This window comes from Micropterus dolomieu, linkage group LG23, assembly GCF_021292245.1.
Source record: "Micropterus dolomieu isolate WLL.071019.BEF.003 ecotype Adirondacks linkage group LG23, ASM2129224v1, whole genome shotgun sequence".
Lineage (NCBI taxonomy): Eukaryota > Metazoa > Chordata > Actinopteri > Centrarchiformes > Centrarchidae > Micropterus > Micropterus dolomieu.
This window is the reverse complement of record NC_060172.1, coordinates 9,749,119-9,763,776: the sequence shown is the minus strand read 5'-3', so window position 1 is coordinate 9,763,776 and position 14,658 is coordinate 9,749,119. Positions and strand designations below refer to the sequence as shown.

Below are 14,658 nucleotides of genomic sequence, written 5' to 3'. Positions count from 1 at the left end.
GGAAAAATTCTTACAATAATTTTCCTTATCAAACAGAGAAATACAACCGACCACCTTCTGAACTCAAGTTTCTCTCTTTCACCAACCGAATTGCCTTGTAAACTCATTGTAAAACACTTCATTCAAACTTGACAGAAACATAAAAATAACATCTAACCAAAACCATTTAGGTTAGTATTTTTGTTGTTTCAACAGTTCCACCTGAACCCGCCGTGTCTGTGCCGCTGTTCACAGAGTCAGAGTCCTGGTCAGGGCCACTTTAAATCATCTCAGTACTATTTTCCCTGTTTTCAAACTGGCCTCCATTGACCGAGGCTGCATTCGGTCTCGATCTGGGCCTGAGCTCGGTTCCATTGCCTGCCCGCCCAGCACCTTTTCTGTTGCCCATCCCGGACTCAGTCAGCACAGCTAACTGTGCTAACTAACTAATGGTAGTTATAACTATAACTATAATTTGTGATATGCATATTTATTGGATATTTATATGAATTTGACAGGTGATCTCAATTCTTACATATTATAACATTAAAGCAAATCACAGGAGCTGCAAATGACAACTGATAGTGTGAGGTGACAGTGTGGGAAAATCTATATGGATCAGGTGATATGCAGTTGAAAGCTCTGAGATAGATAAACAGGCCTTGAGTTGGGATTATTTTGTCACATATGCTAACAGTGTGGTCAGAAAGATCATTTCTTTAATGTCACACTCATCATACATGAAGTCACAAACCTTACAGTTGCAGGTGTATGTGTACAATGTTTGTTTTCAAATCCTTACAGGTTTTAACAGTGCTTCTCAAACTGTATGTTCACTCATTCCCCGTACCTGCTTTAGAGCATAAGGCAACTTTCAGAGGGTAAATATCTTCTGGAATCTGTGTGGAAAGATAGTCCACTATCGTTTATAGTCACAATCTCTCACAGATGTTCCTGACAGCCGCAGGCTCTAAGCAACACATCCGAATGACTGATTTCCTACAGCTTCCAGACTCTGAGTCACCATAGTTTGTGAGCACACTCAGCAGTTTTCTAGAAGCAGTTGTCCTTAAAAGTGTATGAAACAATTTAACACATCAGTGGCCCCAAAAGGCAGCAAGAGATAGGAGGAATTCTGAAGGCTTCACTGCTCAAAAATCTTGTAATGTGACATGGCAAACTGCAAAAACACACCCAGTTTACCAACCTGGCTGATATGTGATGCTATATACCAAAGGAGTGTGATGAGGGAAAGAAAAAGCAATCAAGGACATTCATAGTACATTGCAGGTCATAGTACATTGCACTCAGGTATAATGAGGCCTTTCTACGTTCTTTTTTACTAGTGTCAACTTGGTTGCAGCCAAATAGTCAGAAATTATAGCTGGATAATATTTGGAGTATAATATCAAAGCAGTCAATTTTATTTACTGAAAGTGGCTTGATTACATCAGTTGGACTGGTGTTGGCTTACAGAGCTGATTTAAAAGTACATTATAGTGACCTCAACTTTGGACTGATGGTGGAGAGATTATTTGAAATTTGCATAATGGTAAACTCATGTATTAGGACTTACTTTTAGCCTTACATTCTTGAAACCCTGTTTATTAAATGTGTGCTATAGCTTTGTTCACTATTGTAAAAGAAAACATGTACAGATTTACTACAGTTCAAAAATTAGGTATCACGGCATATTAGGGCCATTTTAGGAAAAAAATAATTACAGAGCTGGGGGAGGGGGGTAATATTCTGAGTTTTCAAGATTAAAGTAGCAAATTTACATGAAAGAAAACCTCAAATATACTAAAATCATAAATCTGCAATAAAAAACTATTACTAATATTATGAGACACTTCTTTCTTTTAAAGACCAAAGCATCAAAATTGGGGAAAAAACACTTTCACATTACATGTAGTCATTTAACTACTTGCTCTTCAATGAGTTTTTTTTTTTACAACTTTTTTTCTCAGCTCAAAGTAAAATCAAAAGTGAAGATAGTGTTTCCTGATATGAACTAAAATAATGGATTTATATACAAGGATACAATGCATGTTGGTCTTCCCATCCTTCACCCTGTCTGTGTGAGGCGTGAGACTTTACTCCCTTCTTATTGAATTTTCCATCATGTCTCTGTCAGCCTAATGACACGTTAAATGGCCTGTTATCTTCTACTCAAGCATCCATGCTATTGTTTCTTCTTTTTGTTGGGTTGGCTTGAATGCTTAGTGTTAGTCCATTTCACTCAATCTGACTTTGCAAGCAGCTAACCCTTTGTGAAGGCGTACTTGAATGATACTAGTTGCAGAAACGTTTCTTGGTAATCTTACTGATGGGGATTCTGATCAGAACGTGTTTTCTGCGAAGATAAATCATAAAATAGTTAAACATTACAATGTTTCATTGCACTGAACAAATGCAGATTTTATGCAGCTGCTTGTGAAGTAGAGGAAGTATTTGTTTTATGGCTTTGTATTTATCCATAACGAATGTGTGAGTCTACTTGGATGTCTGAATCATCAGAAAATTTCCAGAAATAATATAATCAGGTGCTGAGAGTCAAGAGATTTGGCCTTTACTCAAGGATTATGAACGCCATGGGTTTCAGTCTTGGATTTAATTAAATTTGTCGGCGTGAGATATTTTTATTGCCTAATTGAGAAAAAAATATCAAGTTTTAGCACGGAGGGAAGTCTGAATGCATTAAGCAGCCATGTTTGGGAGTTTCTGTGCTGCTGCTTGGCGTCATTTAAGAGGCAACAGAGTCTCAGACAGAGGCATATAAAATGGAGGACAGGGGTAAGCTCTAATCTCTTCCCTGTGACCCAGATGAAATCCTGAGAACAAACAGGGTGTTGGCAGGGCTCAGCACATGTCTTAGAAGTACCTCCCTCCACCAGCACACACAACTGTGATCTGTGCAAATGCCATTCTCCATGAATGAATGGACTTTGTACACCACCAAGAACACAAAATACCAAAGCCTGTTAACAAAACGGGTTATATAAGAATCAATTAATCAACAGTGTTTGAAAACTGTTTTGTGATGTAGTCAGATCAACAAATTAGATTAATAAAATCAACAATTTAGATAAAGAGATTTTTTGTGTCTACTTTGTTGTCTAAAGTGCAAGAATTTATATTCAAAATGATTATAACTGAAGAATTATAGATTACAATATGATTGTTAGATTGGCTACACTTTGATAATAGTTGGCTTTTAGACCTCAGGTATTGTATTCAGCCAGCAGCAGTTGACTTCACTTAAACATTATTTGGATTGTATTAAACTACATACACTACTGGCACAGTTCTACAACACTTGCTGACACTGGGAGAACAATGCAGGAACATTTTTTAAATTCTTTTTCCTAAGCCTCTTACTTTTTTCTGTAAGATTTGCTTGAACAAGTCGGATTCATCAAACTGTCTCACCTGCCCAAACCTATAGTAAATTGCTTGTTTCAGTCTGACGAGGAAGTACACGTTTGTGAGATTTCATCATTACCAAGCTGCCATACCTGTTCGCTTTATTTGTGGGCAAGTTTCTTTCACAAAAATGTTGAAAAATGCTCAGGCCCATCCCGCACATGGTCAAACTATTCACTTCAGCCTGTCCACTCCACTCAGCTACTGCAAATAGGCTTGCTGCTCCCTTTCTACCGCTCAGCATAATCACAACTGATTTCTGTCCTGGCTCCACAATGGTGGAACGAGCTCCCATTGACATCAGGTCAGCAGAAACTAAAAAATCCTCTTATTGTTTCAGTTAAGCATATGTACTGAAGTACTTGCATGATTTGTGCATTCTTTGAGTTGTATTCACATGGCTAAATGCATTACATTGTAAGCTGCTTTGGACAAAACCTGAATCAATACGATGTAATGTAACAAAAAAATTAGACAGTATTAAAGGTACAGCTGGTAGTCGGGTGTCATCAGGGCAGCGCTATACTGTGCTGTACACTAGAAATACAGGAATGGTTTGACACAAAGTTAGATGCTAAAAACATCTTTCTAAAGTCAAGTTATCCGTGGTGAAATGGAACGTGACAGTCAGGGAGATGTTGACGAGATCTATTGCATGTCTGTACGTCCTGGGAGAGAGATCCCTCCTATGTTGCTCTTCCTGCTGTTTTTTCAATTTTTTTCCCTATTAAAGGTTTTTTTTGGGGGGGGGGGTTCCTCATTTAAATTGAGGGTCTAAGGACAAGAGGTTTTGTATGCTGGCCACATTATAAAGTCCCTTGAGGCAAAGTGTGATTTGGCAAAGTCTGATATGCTGCTCACCTAGTATTCCATATGGCTGTGAAGACCCTTTAACACTCTTGAAGCTGGAAGACAGCACTTTGAAGAGTTACTAAACCCTTGTCTGCCAGGACCCTCCCTTTCAGCGTATTCAAAAATGCAGTGTGGCCTTCTTGCTACGTAGAGAGAGGTTTCTGTGATTGCCATGGTCACACTTGGCTCAGTGCTGTGTTTTTGAAAACAGAAATCACCAGTTTAAGTGCCAACGCTGTCATTTACTCACACCCAGCCTGCTGATATTTACTAGTTTTATTCTTTAAAGCAGAAATATTATACAACCTTTAAGGGTATTGTCAGGAAAATGAACTTATTAACCTCAGCTGCACATTTGATTGCCTTGTCGTTACTGTTGCATCTGTCTTGTGAAAGGCTGTAATGTTCTCTTTATCCTCTTCACCTGCAGAGGCGGAGTCCTCAGAATTTAGCTGCATGATTCAACGAGCCACCAGAGCCACTCGTTCATCATTTCATGCATTTTCCACTGGTTAGACAGACAGCTGAAAGCTTAAATTTTTCTCATTTCCGCTGTGCTCAAAGACATAAATCACAAGTTCAAAATGTCCTCAAATCTTATTCTTGACATGCAAGTAAATGGGCATTTCTTGTCCCTTCAAAGCATACAAGAATAATTGCGAGTTTTTGCTATAAATTATTTTCTTCAAAAAGGTCTTGTTATACAATAATTGTAAAGATGTTAAATCGTTGCCAGGTGATAAAATGAAGAGCAATGATCTTTCTTGATGTGAAGTGGGAAGAACAATAGAAGGCCCTGCTGTCTAATGCAAACTTTCTGTTCAGTATTTCTGTTTTCTTCTTTGTCTGCCATCATTGACTAAAAAAATATGAACAATAAATAAGTAAATTAAAAGGTTAATCATTAAGTGTTTTGGATTCATTGATTTGTTGGCCACTAGGGGGCATAAACTCAAATAGACACAGCTGTTGCCTAATTGCACACCCATCAGACATGGAGCAACATAATCAATCATTTGGAGTTGAATGAATTTAAGTCCAATTTTCACTCTCCACTGAGTTTTTGTCTCCGCCACCTCTTGAGAAAAAATATCTGGTATGTCAGATAGCTATAAATACTTTGATAATCACAAGCCTGAGCAACAATTGCTATGAAGTAGATCCCAGTGAGAGGCATTAATCAAGAGTTATATCAAATTTAAAATGCTTTGTCTTTTGGGAACAAAACGCTGCACAGTTATTGCTGAATTCATCCAAAACTGACCCAGAATCTGAAATCAGCACAAAGTCTTTGCTTGCTGGGTGCATCGCACAAAACAGTGATAGGATGTTTCAGACCACAATGCATCTTGGGAGTTGTGGTAATGTAAATAAACTTGTACCTTTTATCAAAGAGATTTTCAGAGTTTTATCCACATCCAAGCCATAGACGTGCACCAACACCCCTTTCACATTACACAGTTGTTTGACTAATTGTTCATTTAAAGATATTGATTAGTGAAGCTTGAACTCTCTCTCTGATGTGTTATCTGTTAGTATTACTGTTCATCTTAGGCAGGTAGGTTAGAGGATATAAGTACCCAAATGTTGCTGACAGAGAGTTCAGACTCTTTCACTCTTGTGCTGTAATGGGTTGCATTAGGGGATGAGGGCACAAAGAAAAAGACAGTCACACAGTTAATTGATTTTCCTTTGTTCCCTTCATGTGATTCAGAGCTGTGCAGCATTACAGTTTTCTGCAAGAGTAAATTGGCAAAAGGCACAAAAGGGAGATCTGTACTTTCTTGCCTCCTAATGTCCTTATAACACTTGAATAATTGCCTATCTTTTCAATAGACATGCACAATGCAGCTGGGCTCTGAATAGGAATAAATCCTAATGCAAGATAGAGTTTAAGTTAGCACTATAATGTCTAATCTACTGAGGAGGTTTCCAGATTTGGTGTGTCTGAATATGTGCGTATAACATTAAATAAATGGCCGCAGCAGCTTTAGCCATCTGGTTAAAAAAAGAGTTATTAAGTATCTTCCAAATGACGAGTTGATTAAAAGGAAATTCCTTCAATTTAAAAATAAAGGTCAGTTTGGTAGTCATGTGGAGCAATGCTGGACCGGTAATCTGGCATTTTCCCAGTGGGCCAATGCACCTTGGGGGCCGTTGGTATGGTCCATGTGTAGAGCAGGTGTGTGACAGGGAAGAGAGGAACAGCGTGAGCAGGAGAGAGTGTGGTTAATGCGGTAAGCAGGGAATAGTTGGCTTACCGCTTGATGGCGACAATGAATGATAATTCATTCAATTATAATAATTAGATAAGTTAACATAACATTGTGACGCTATCATAACCGTCAGCTTCTGGCGCTCACTCTGTCAGTCAATGCCAAATAGCGTAGCATAAGCTAGGTCCATATCTTATCATGTTTAAGTTATACAGCTTCTTGCACCTTACTTTGCATCCTTATCAGGGAATTCCAACAATTCTGTATCTGAATTTATAATAATGTAAATTCCCCTCCCAATTAATTGTAATAATCTCTCCCTCTCTCCCTGTGCCATTGTCTAGTCAAGCCAGGTTGTTGAGGCAGCAGTGGAGGTGAGAGATAGGGAAGAACAAGAAGCTGTAGACTACTTCAGTATGTGTATTGTGCGTGTCACAGCCACCTCTGATCACCGGGGAGTCAGTCAAGAGCAAGTGAGTACACTGGTCCACAACACTTACTACTCAGCTTTGTAGTGGTTGTGGGGGGTGTTTTACATATTGTTGGGGCCTGGTCTAGGCCAAAAATGCCAGGGCTGAATTTTTTGTCCCAGTCCAGCCCTGATGTGTACTACTCAGCCAGTATAATGTCTTGTCTGTGGCTCTGGAGGAGTGTTGTCAAGTATCAGAAAATAACCCTGATGAAGTCACTGGGGTTATTTCGATTTGGGCTTTGAGACTTTTACATTTATAACAGAAAGCCTTATAAACTGGAGCTGTGTCATTTAAAAGATTTACTTGGCAAAGCGGGTCTAATGGAAATCTGTTCAATTCAGCATATCTCTGCCTCTGTAGCATTGATTTTGATATTTTTGTTTTAAACCTCTCTCTTGCCAGGCCCCCAAAGGTGCAACTATAATGGAGGTTCAATACTAAGTAACTGGAATGCCCCTCTAACAGTGTTGGGCAAGTTACTCAGAAATTGTAATATATTACTATTACTCCTTAAAAAATTTACTGGGTGATAAAAATAACTACTTGTGTTGCTCGTTTTGTTACTATATTACTTTCCAGTGTTTCCGGGGGTATTGTATCTTTGGACAGGTTTGTGCAGTGGTGTTCGGGAGAGAGAGAGAGAGAGAGAGAGGGGGGAGGTGCTACACGAATATATGCTCCTCCATACAGCTCCTCAATCAAATATGATTTTAAATATGCCTAGTAAAAAAAAATTGAAAATCAATATGTGGCGGTCAGCAGTCTCTCAGGACTTTTTAACTAATATCATATTCATAACAGCAGCAAGGATTTTTACAAAGCATATTGCTTAGGCCTAACATTTCTTAACACCACCGGCTGAAATAAAAAAAAATAATAAAGCAAGTAGCCTAAATCCCGACTTTTGATCTAATGTTTTATTGCACATGTAGCCTGTTTATAAGAGCAGTATTCAGTAGTTACAAAACCTTGCGTGAACGCCACTCTCTCCTGACGAGTCCAAGCATCAGTGACAGCAGCTTCCGGAGTTTCTTTCTGTAAGTTTCACGTTGCTGTGCTGCTTCTGCAGATGCTTCAATAAATCAGATTTAGAAATGTTCGCGGTTGGAAGCTTTTTGCTGAGTTTTACAATAGATGACAATGTTCTTTGCATCATCTTAGACTGTGACACAATAATGGCAGTAGCTACTTACAGCTGTGGAAAGAACGCCTCTGCCTTTCTTTCTTTAGTTTTTACGAGTAACGCAGCGTTACTTGCATTAGTAACTGTAATATTACTGTTTTAGAAAAGTAATAAGTTACACTACTAGTTACTGGGAAAAGTAATTATTACAGTAATGGGTACGTCGCTGCCCAACACTGCCCTCTAATAGGTAATTTCAATTATTTCAAATGTTGCTTTGATTGTGTGAGGATGCATTGTAACCATTTTCATGATTCCATAACTTTTCATCCAGAGGTCAAAATTTAAATGCTAATATGCTAAACTAAGATGGTTAACATGGTATGCAGTTTACATGCCAAACATACGATTTTTAACATTGTCTGAGAGAGGACTTGCTTATTGCCCATGATTTGGTGAAGGTAGCAAACGAACCGTTTGCATCTATATACTACACCCCTTTGATATACTGAGTCATGTGGAAAACTTAATTACTTAAACATAATAAAAAGATGTGCATTAAATGTATCTTGCTATCAAATTAGCTATATGCATTGGGTAGCACACAGACATAAACTTGCGTGATGACTCTGGCCTCATATTAGCAGGAAACACAGCAGTCATGTTGCTTCCTGTTGCTTCCCAGTCAAAGTACATTACACTGGTATCACTGAGCTGGCAGGAACCGCCCTCTGTTTTCAAGCACCATTAGTATTGACTTGAGTGACAGAACTTATGCCACAGAATTCCTTTTGCACTTTAACTAGACTAATAATTTGGTTAATTTTGTTGATATGCACACACTGTTGCAACATTACACTACGTCTTTTATCTTTGTTAATTACCACAGCCTGCAGAAATAATTGACAGAAAATATAAGGAGCTCAACATACACTGCAACTTACAACACATGCAAGTAGAAAAACACAAGCAAATGAGGAAAACATTTTAATCTATTTGACAACATATATGCAGCAAAAGAAACTGCACTGCAAATACAGAAAACCAGAAAAGCAACTTTCTGTTTTTGATTTTCTTATTTGCAGCTCATTTTGTTTTGAAATGTGCTTGTGTTTTGTTACTCTGCAGTTAAATGTTGTGTTTATGTTGTCAAATTGATGAAGATGTTTCCTTAATTTGCTTATGTTGTATCTATATTCATGCATTTTCTTAAGTTTAAAATGATTGTTATTATTTATTATAATAATACAGTAATTTGTTTTTCAGTTTATCCTTGAAAAGCATGCGAGCCAAAAATTCAGAAACAGAAACAAAGAAGGCATAATAACCTGCCCATTTGGCAAAGGACTAAAATATAATTTCAGACAATGCATTAATACTCATACATTCAACAAACCAGAATAATGCAAACAAGTGCCTGAGTGTTAAAAAGGAAACAAAACAACAAAGGAGAGATTTTAATTCACATCAAGTCACGCTTCCAGATAGTAAATACAGCAGCCAAACAGGCAATGCGATAGTGTTCAAAGGTACAAAATGTTGTCCAGAAGAAAGACTGACTTATAGCATAATCTTAGAGCATCCACAGTCGTGTATTTTGTTTTTTTTTTATACAGAAAACAGTATCAAACATTAGGCAAAGTCATCTCATGACAAAACCAAGAACATCTGCATGCAGTTTAGTTTTTTTTTTCATAATATTGAGCTTGCATACAAAGGCAGACAGATTACAAAATCAAAATCACATGTTGGTTGTAATCATTACATATTCATCGGAGAGAGAGAGCAGGATCACTGTTGTGTCAAGGAGTATATTGAGATGCCAACAAGGTTTCACAGCCAGTTTGTGCCTCACAAATCAATGTGGCTGAAGAGGCTCTTAACACTTTAAAGAAATGTGAGGGGTGATGTAATGCATTAAACATTTCATTCCCCGGCTTTAAAAGGTGTGACACCATTAGTCAAAATCAATTTTTCTTCAAAATGGATGGATTGTAGTGTGAAAGCAATGTAATAGTTCTAATAACATCGTCAACAATAAAACTATTGGTCAAGAAGGTTAAATAATTTAACAAATGGACGTTAGGGCTGTTTGTCACTTTCCACCAGCTGTAATTAGTGAGTTAAAATGATGTGGTTATTAAACCAGTCAGCCACACTGACAGAATTGACATGCTCCTAAAAACAAACATGCCCGGCCTATCACTTACAGTGACGTGAGGTAATGACAAAAAGCTGTTAGCTGAATTGCAAGCCTGACAGGATTCCTGAACATTACGTGAGGACTATTTGTATGCCGTTTCTGTGTTACCAGTCAGTGCACGGAAATTTACAAGAAAGGTGGGTGCGGGGGCATGCAGAAAAGGTCAAACTCATTGCTTGGTCAAAATCACAAATACATGGCATGCATCCCAGCCTACTGATCCATGAGGGCAACTGAAGTTGGGAGTTTTCAGTCCTGAAACGTTTCCAGTTCTGCGCAAGGACTCGAAGTATCAAACCAAAAAAAAAACAACAGAAAAATAAAACAAATAAACCCCAACATAAATAATTCAACAGGCTAGAAGGAGTCAAAGTAAACTTTTAGTTATCTTAATATATGAGTTGAGTGACATAGCCCGAGTGTTTTGCTCCTGGGCTGTGAGTTCAACCATCTCTATTCCCAGATATGTGTGCCCAAATACAGAGCTTAAGATTTGACATATGAACAATATCAACAACACAGAGCACTAAGCTGCACATTCTTAGAGGATTTACTGTGGAATAGAAGGGGTTAAAAATGTACATTCTGTTTGATACATTTAAAATGGAGCTGTTTACATAAAAAAACCCTCAACAGATGCAACATCATAGTAATAATATACATACACGGCTAGTATATTAAAAATTCTGCCCTTCTCACCCCTGCCCATTTTAGCAAAGCTACAATTGCACCGACTTAAGCAAGGGCGTGTTCACCCCTTTCAGCAGCAAACTTGAACTTCAGCATCAATAGGTTGTTGTAAACAATACATGCTTTTGTTAATTTTATATATGTATTTTTTATATATTTGACGTAAACTTTCCCTTTTGAAAATTCGGCCCTTTTGACAAACAGCAGGTACATTTTCAGCCACATTACAGCCTAAAATGCTGTCATTTTCTGTAGTGTAAACAGTAAGCTGCACACACACATGCCATAGTACTGCCCAATCATGTGGTATTGTGATTTGACAAGTTATTTTCCCCCGGTGGGTCACCCACTTAACTTCATTCTGTTCTGTTCATTCTGATTACAGATGGTCGCTATCAAGTAGGCTCTCTACCTTCCACACAGTGAAGCAAGGCTGTGTGACGTGATCGCAGTGTAGTAATTGTGAATGTTTTCACCTCTGTGTTGAAATTATCCACAGATCATCAGGTGCATGAGACCTACTTTTATATCCATAGCCCTCTTCAGCTCCTGACTAATCACAAAGCAGCCATTACACGATTATGCTCTTACTGCACTTGTTCAACTTGCTGCACGGCCGTTGAAAGAAAGTCTGAACCCCTGTTCTTTAAAGCATTCACTGTAAAAATCACTTGTGTCCTTGTACCCATGATTCATCTCAGATTTTACTTGAATTTCTAAATGCATATTTTATTTAACTACCCATCGCTTTAGCACTGTAAATTCAGAAACACGCAATTCTGAAGTCTGGATAGCATGACTGAATGGATGGAACACTTGAGGAGCCTTGACATCAGGATTACCACACAACTAGGCAGCTCTATAGATTAGGGGTTGCACTGAAAAATCTGTCAGTAGTCGTAGATAGTGCTTTGACACCAAGCATTGTCTCATATTAATTAGTCTGAACAGAGACACACAGGGAATTAGTGTTTGTGATGTGAATACTTGCTATAAGTAGCTTTGAGGAGAAGTTTTGTATCTCATTCATTTAGCTCACACTGACCAAACTGCCTGCTTACTGGGCAGAAATTTAGTCACATTGCCAGCTTACAAATGAGCGTCAGTCGTCCTAAAATCCTTTTAAGCAGAACTTACGTCCATCAACTACCAACATCAGTCTTCTAATATCCACTAAGCCTTGGATTTTGGGGTTGTTATGTGTTATTGGTATGTTTATGTTAATTTCCCCTTTACAACAAACTGCCACGCAGTTCACTGGGAAGAGGAGTGAAGGCCTCAGTATGCTTCAAACAAGGTACTTGTACCAATACCTGAAACAATACACCCTACCCAGGGCAGCATTTGAACCTCTCTCAAGCTCTCTTTTATTTCACTCTTCTCACAACTACTTTTTGTAATACCACGCACTGTACAACACCACAAATGCCTTCAAACAGAGACAGTGTGAAAGCGCGTGCCCCTTTTAAAGGATTCATCATGTCGAGACTACAAAGGCAAAAGACACAGATTTCTTGGAGATGGATTGGGCAGGCAGTGCGATGCAGCCAGGAGAAGGTTATGACAGGAAGGCTTTTCACCCCGGATTGAAGTGTGGATTTTCTGATATGACATTGCTATGGTTAAGGTTTGGTTTGGTTTGGTTTAGGCACAAAAAGTGGTCATGGTTAAAAGAAACAGCATATTTGCTAGACGTCTTTGTCACTTGACCATAACATGCATAACATACTAAAGCGACTGGCGTTTTTGTTCAGATCAGTCTCATTGTACAATCCAGATAGTTTGAAGCATGCAGAGGCCTTCACTTGTACAGTATTCTAAGGAGGTTCTGTGGTCCTGTGACATTGTTTTCACCTAGCCAAATGACTCAAACTAAAGGATAAACGCTCCAGATTTCTAAAACAAGCTGCTGCAAGCTTGTAGTTGGCCAGTTGTGTTGGAGCCACTTAGACTGGGGATGAACGACAGGACCGTGGCAACCTAACACTTTTACAATCATATTAAAGTGCAATATCTTCAGTTATTGTGGCAAAAACAAAATCTGGATGATTTATTAGAGTCAAGAATACTGATTATGGGATGTTCACTTGATAAGAACTATTACTGTTTATGTAATAAATTAGAAGAAATTATTCCATAAATATTTCTGCATAACTCCAACAGTATGACATTTTGCTACATCCTTTGTTAGATTCTCCACTCTTACCACCAAGCTGACAGTATGGAGGTTTGTGCTGTTTCAGGGACTGGTGAATCATTGGAAAATTATTTTAGCTGCTGTAAAATATCTCTTCAAATAGAAAGCATTTGCTCCTTATATATTCACTGATCATACAAGAAATCTGAATTATTATCAGCGCTACAATCCCAGTGATTCATTTTGTGAACTGAATTGCTCTTAAAATGAAAAATAAATGAGCAGCCATGCAACCCCTATTGTACATGTAAAACAGAAAGAAAACAGGTTTTGGATATTTTTAAATGAGCCCTGTTGAGAGGAAATATATTCCCAAAGAGGTGTCACAGGTCACTGGGGCAAACATGAGGAAAATCCAGAGAAGAAGAGATGGGAGGAGGAGTTAGGAAAATGAAGGCAGGGGTCCTATCTAGTGTAACCAGGGAGGGGACGAGGGCCAGCAGGTTGGACGACAGATGTAGGTCTTCAGTCATTTAATGAACCAGGTAATTCATTGGTCAACGTGTGCCAACGCTCAATTTTCTTGTCCTTGTTTTTAAGGCAGTCAAACCAGTGTTTGAGCCTCTCTCCGTTTGCATTGATACCCAGAGATACACCACCTGAAAGAAGGCACAAGGACAGCATGAGTCATATGCTGAACGCTTAGCAGAGCGTGTGGGAGCTTTACAATGTGTCACGTTATGAAAGAGGGAAAGGATAACAACAGCAGATGATTATAGTGTCTTAGCAACAGCACAAAACAACTGAAGACAGGTACGACATTAGAGATGTTGTGATGGCAGCACTTTCTAATAAGAGTTTCTAAGTTGTGAAAAATGGTTTATTAATGGTTAATAAATAATTTAGTAATGCTCCCCTCAAGATCCATCAGGTTGCTGTTCTGAAACTATCAATCATATCAGAACAGCTACCACATGACCCCTGATCAGTGGTGGAAAATATCTAAGCACATTTATTCAAGATTTGTATTTTAGTACAATCACAAGGTACTTGTACTTTACTTAAGTATTTTAATTTTATGCTATTTTATAATTCTACTCCACAACATTTCAGAGGGAAATATTGTTTTTTAAAGATTTTAAATACCTATAATGAGCTTATCAAATATGATCCATTGTAATATAATACATTAAACAACCCAATAGTATATTAAAAAAATAGAATTACTTCGATCAATTAAAACGCTGTTTATAGTTTATAGTAATGCAATGTAGTAATAATTTCAGTAATATATATATTCAGGCTAGGACACTGAGGGATGAGACCGTTTATGAAACTTTTAACTGCATGTCATGAGCAAATTATGTTTGCTCAGTTGTCATGGAGTTTCAAGTACTTTAAAACAACCATTAGTTATTTTACTACTATTTTAAGGGTCAAGGAGGAAATTGTTTAGACACTTTTCCCCCTATATGTTCCTTTATTGTTTATTGTGTTTTATTTTCTCAAAAAAGTGGAATAAAACCTTTGGGGGGAGTTCTTTGGAACAGGTTTAAACA

The 14,658-nt window shown here is 38.0% G+C and overlaps 1 protein-coding gene across 2 annotated transcripts in view; it reads right to left on the bottom strand.

Moving 5' to 3' along the window:
• Positions 1 to 13,150: 13,150 nt before the first annotated feature.
• doc2b (double C2-like domains, beta) overlaps positions 13,151 to 14,658 on the bottom strand; it is a 125,847-nt gene continuing 124,339 nt past the window's right edge. For both annotated transcript variants that reach the window (XM_046040257.1, XM_046040258.1), the window contains one exon: positions 13,151 to 13,758. In XM_046040257.1, coding sequence (XP_045896213.1) covers positions 13,625 to 13,758 — 134 coding nt within the window. In that variant the 3' untranslated portion in view covers positions 13,151 to 13,624. The remainder of the gene's footprint in view (positions 13,759 to 14,658) is intronic.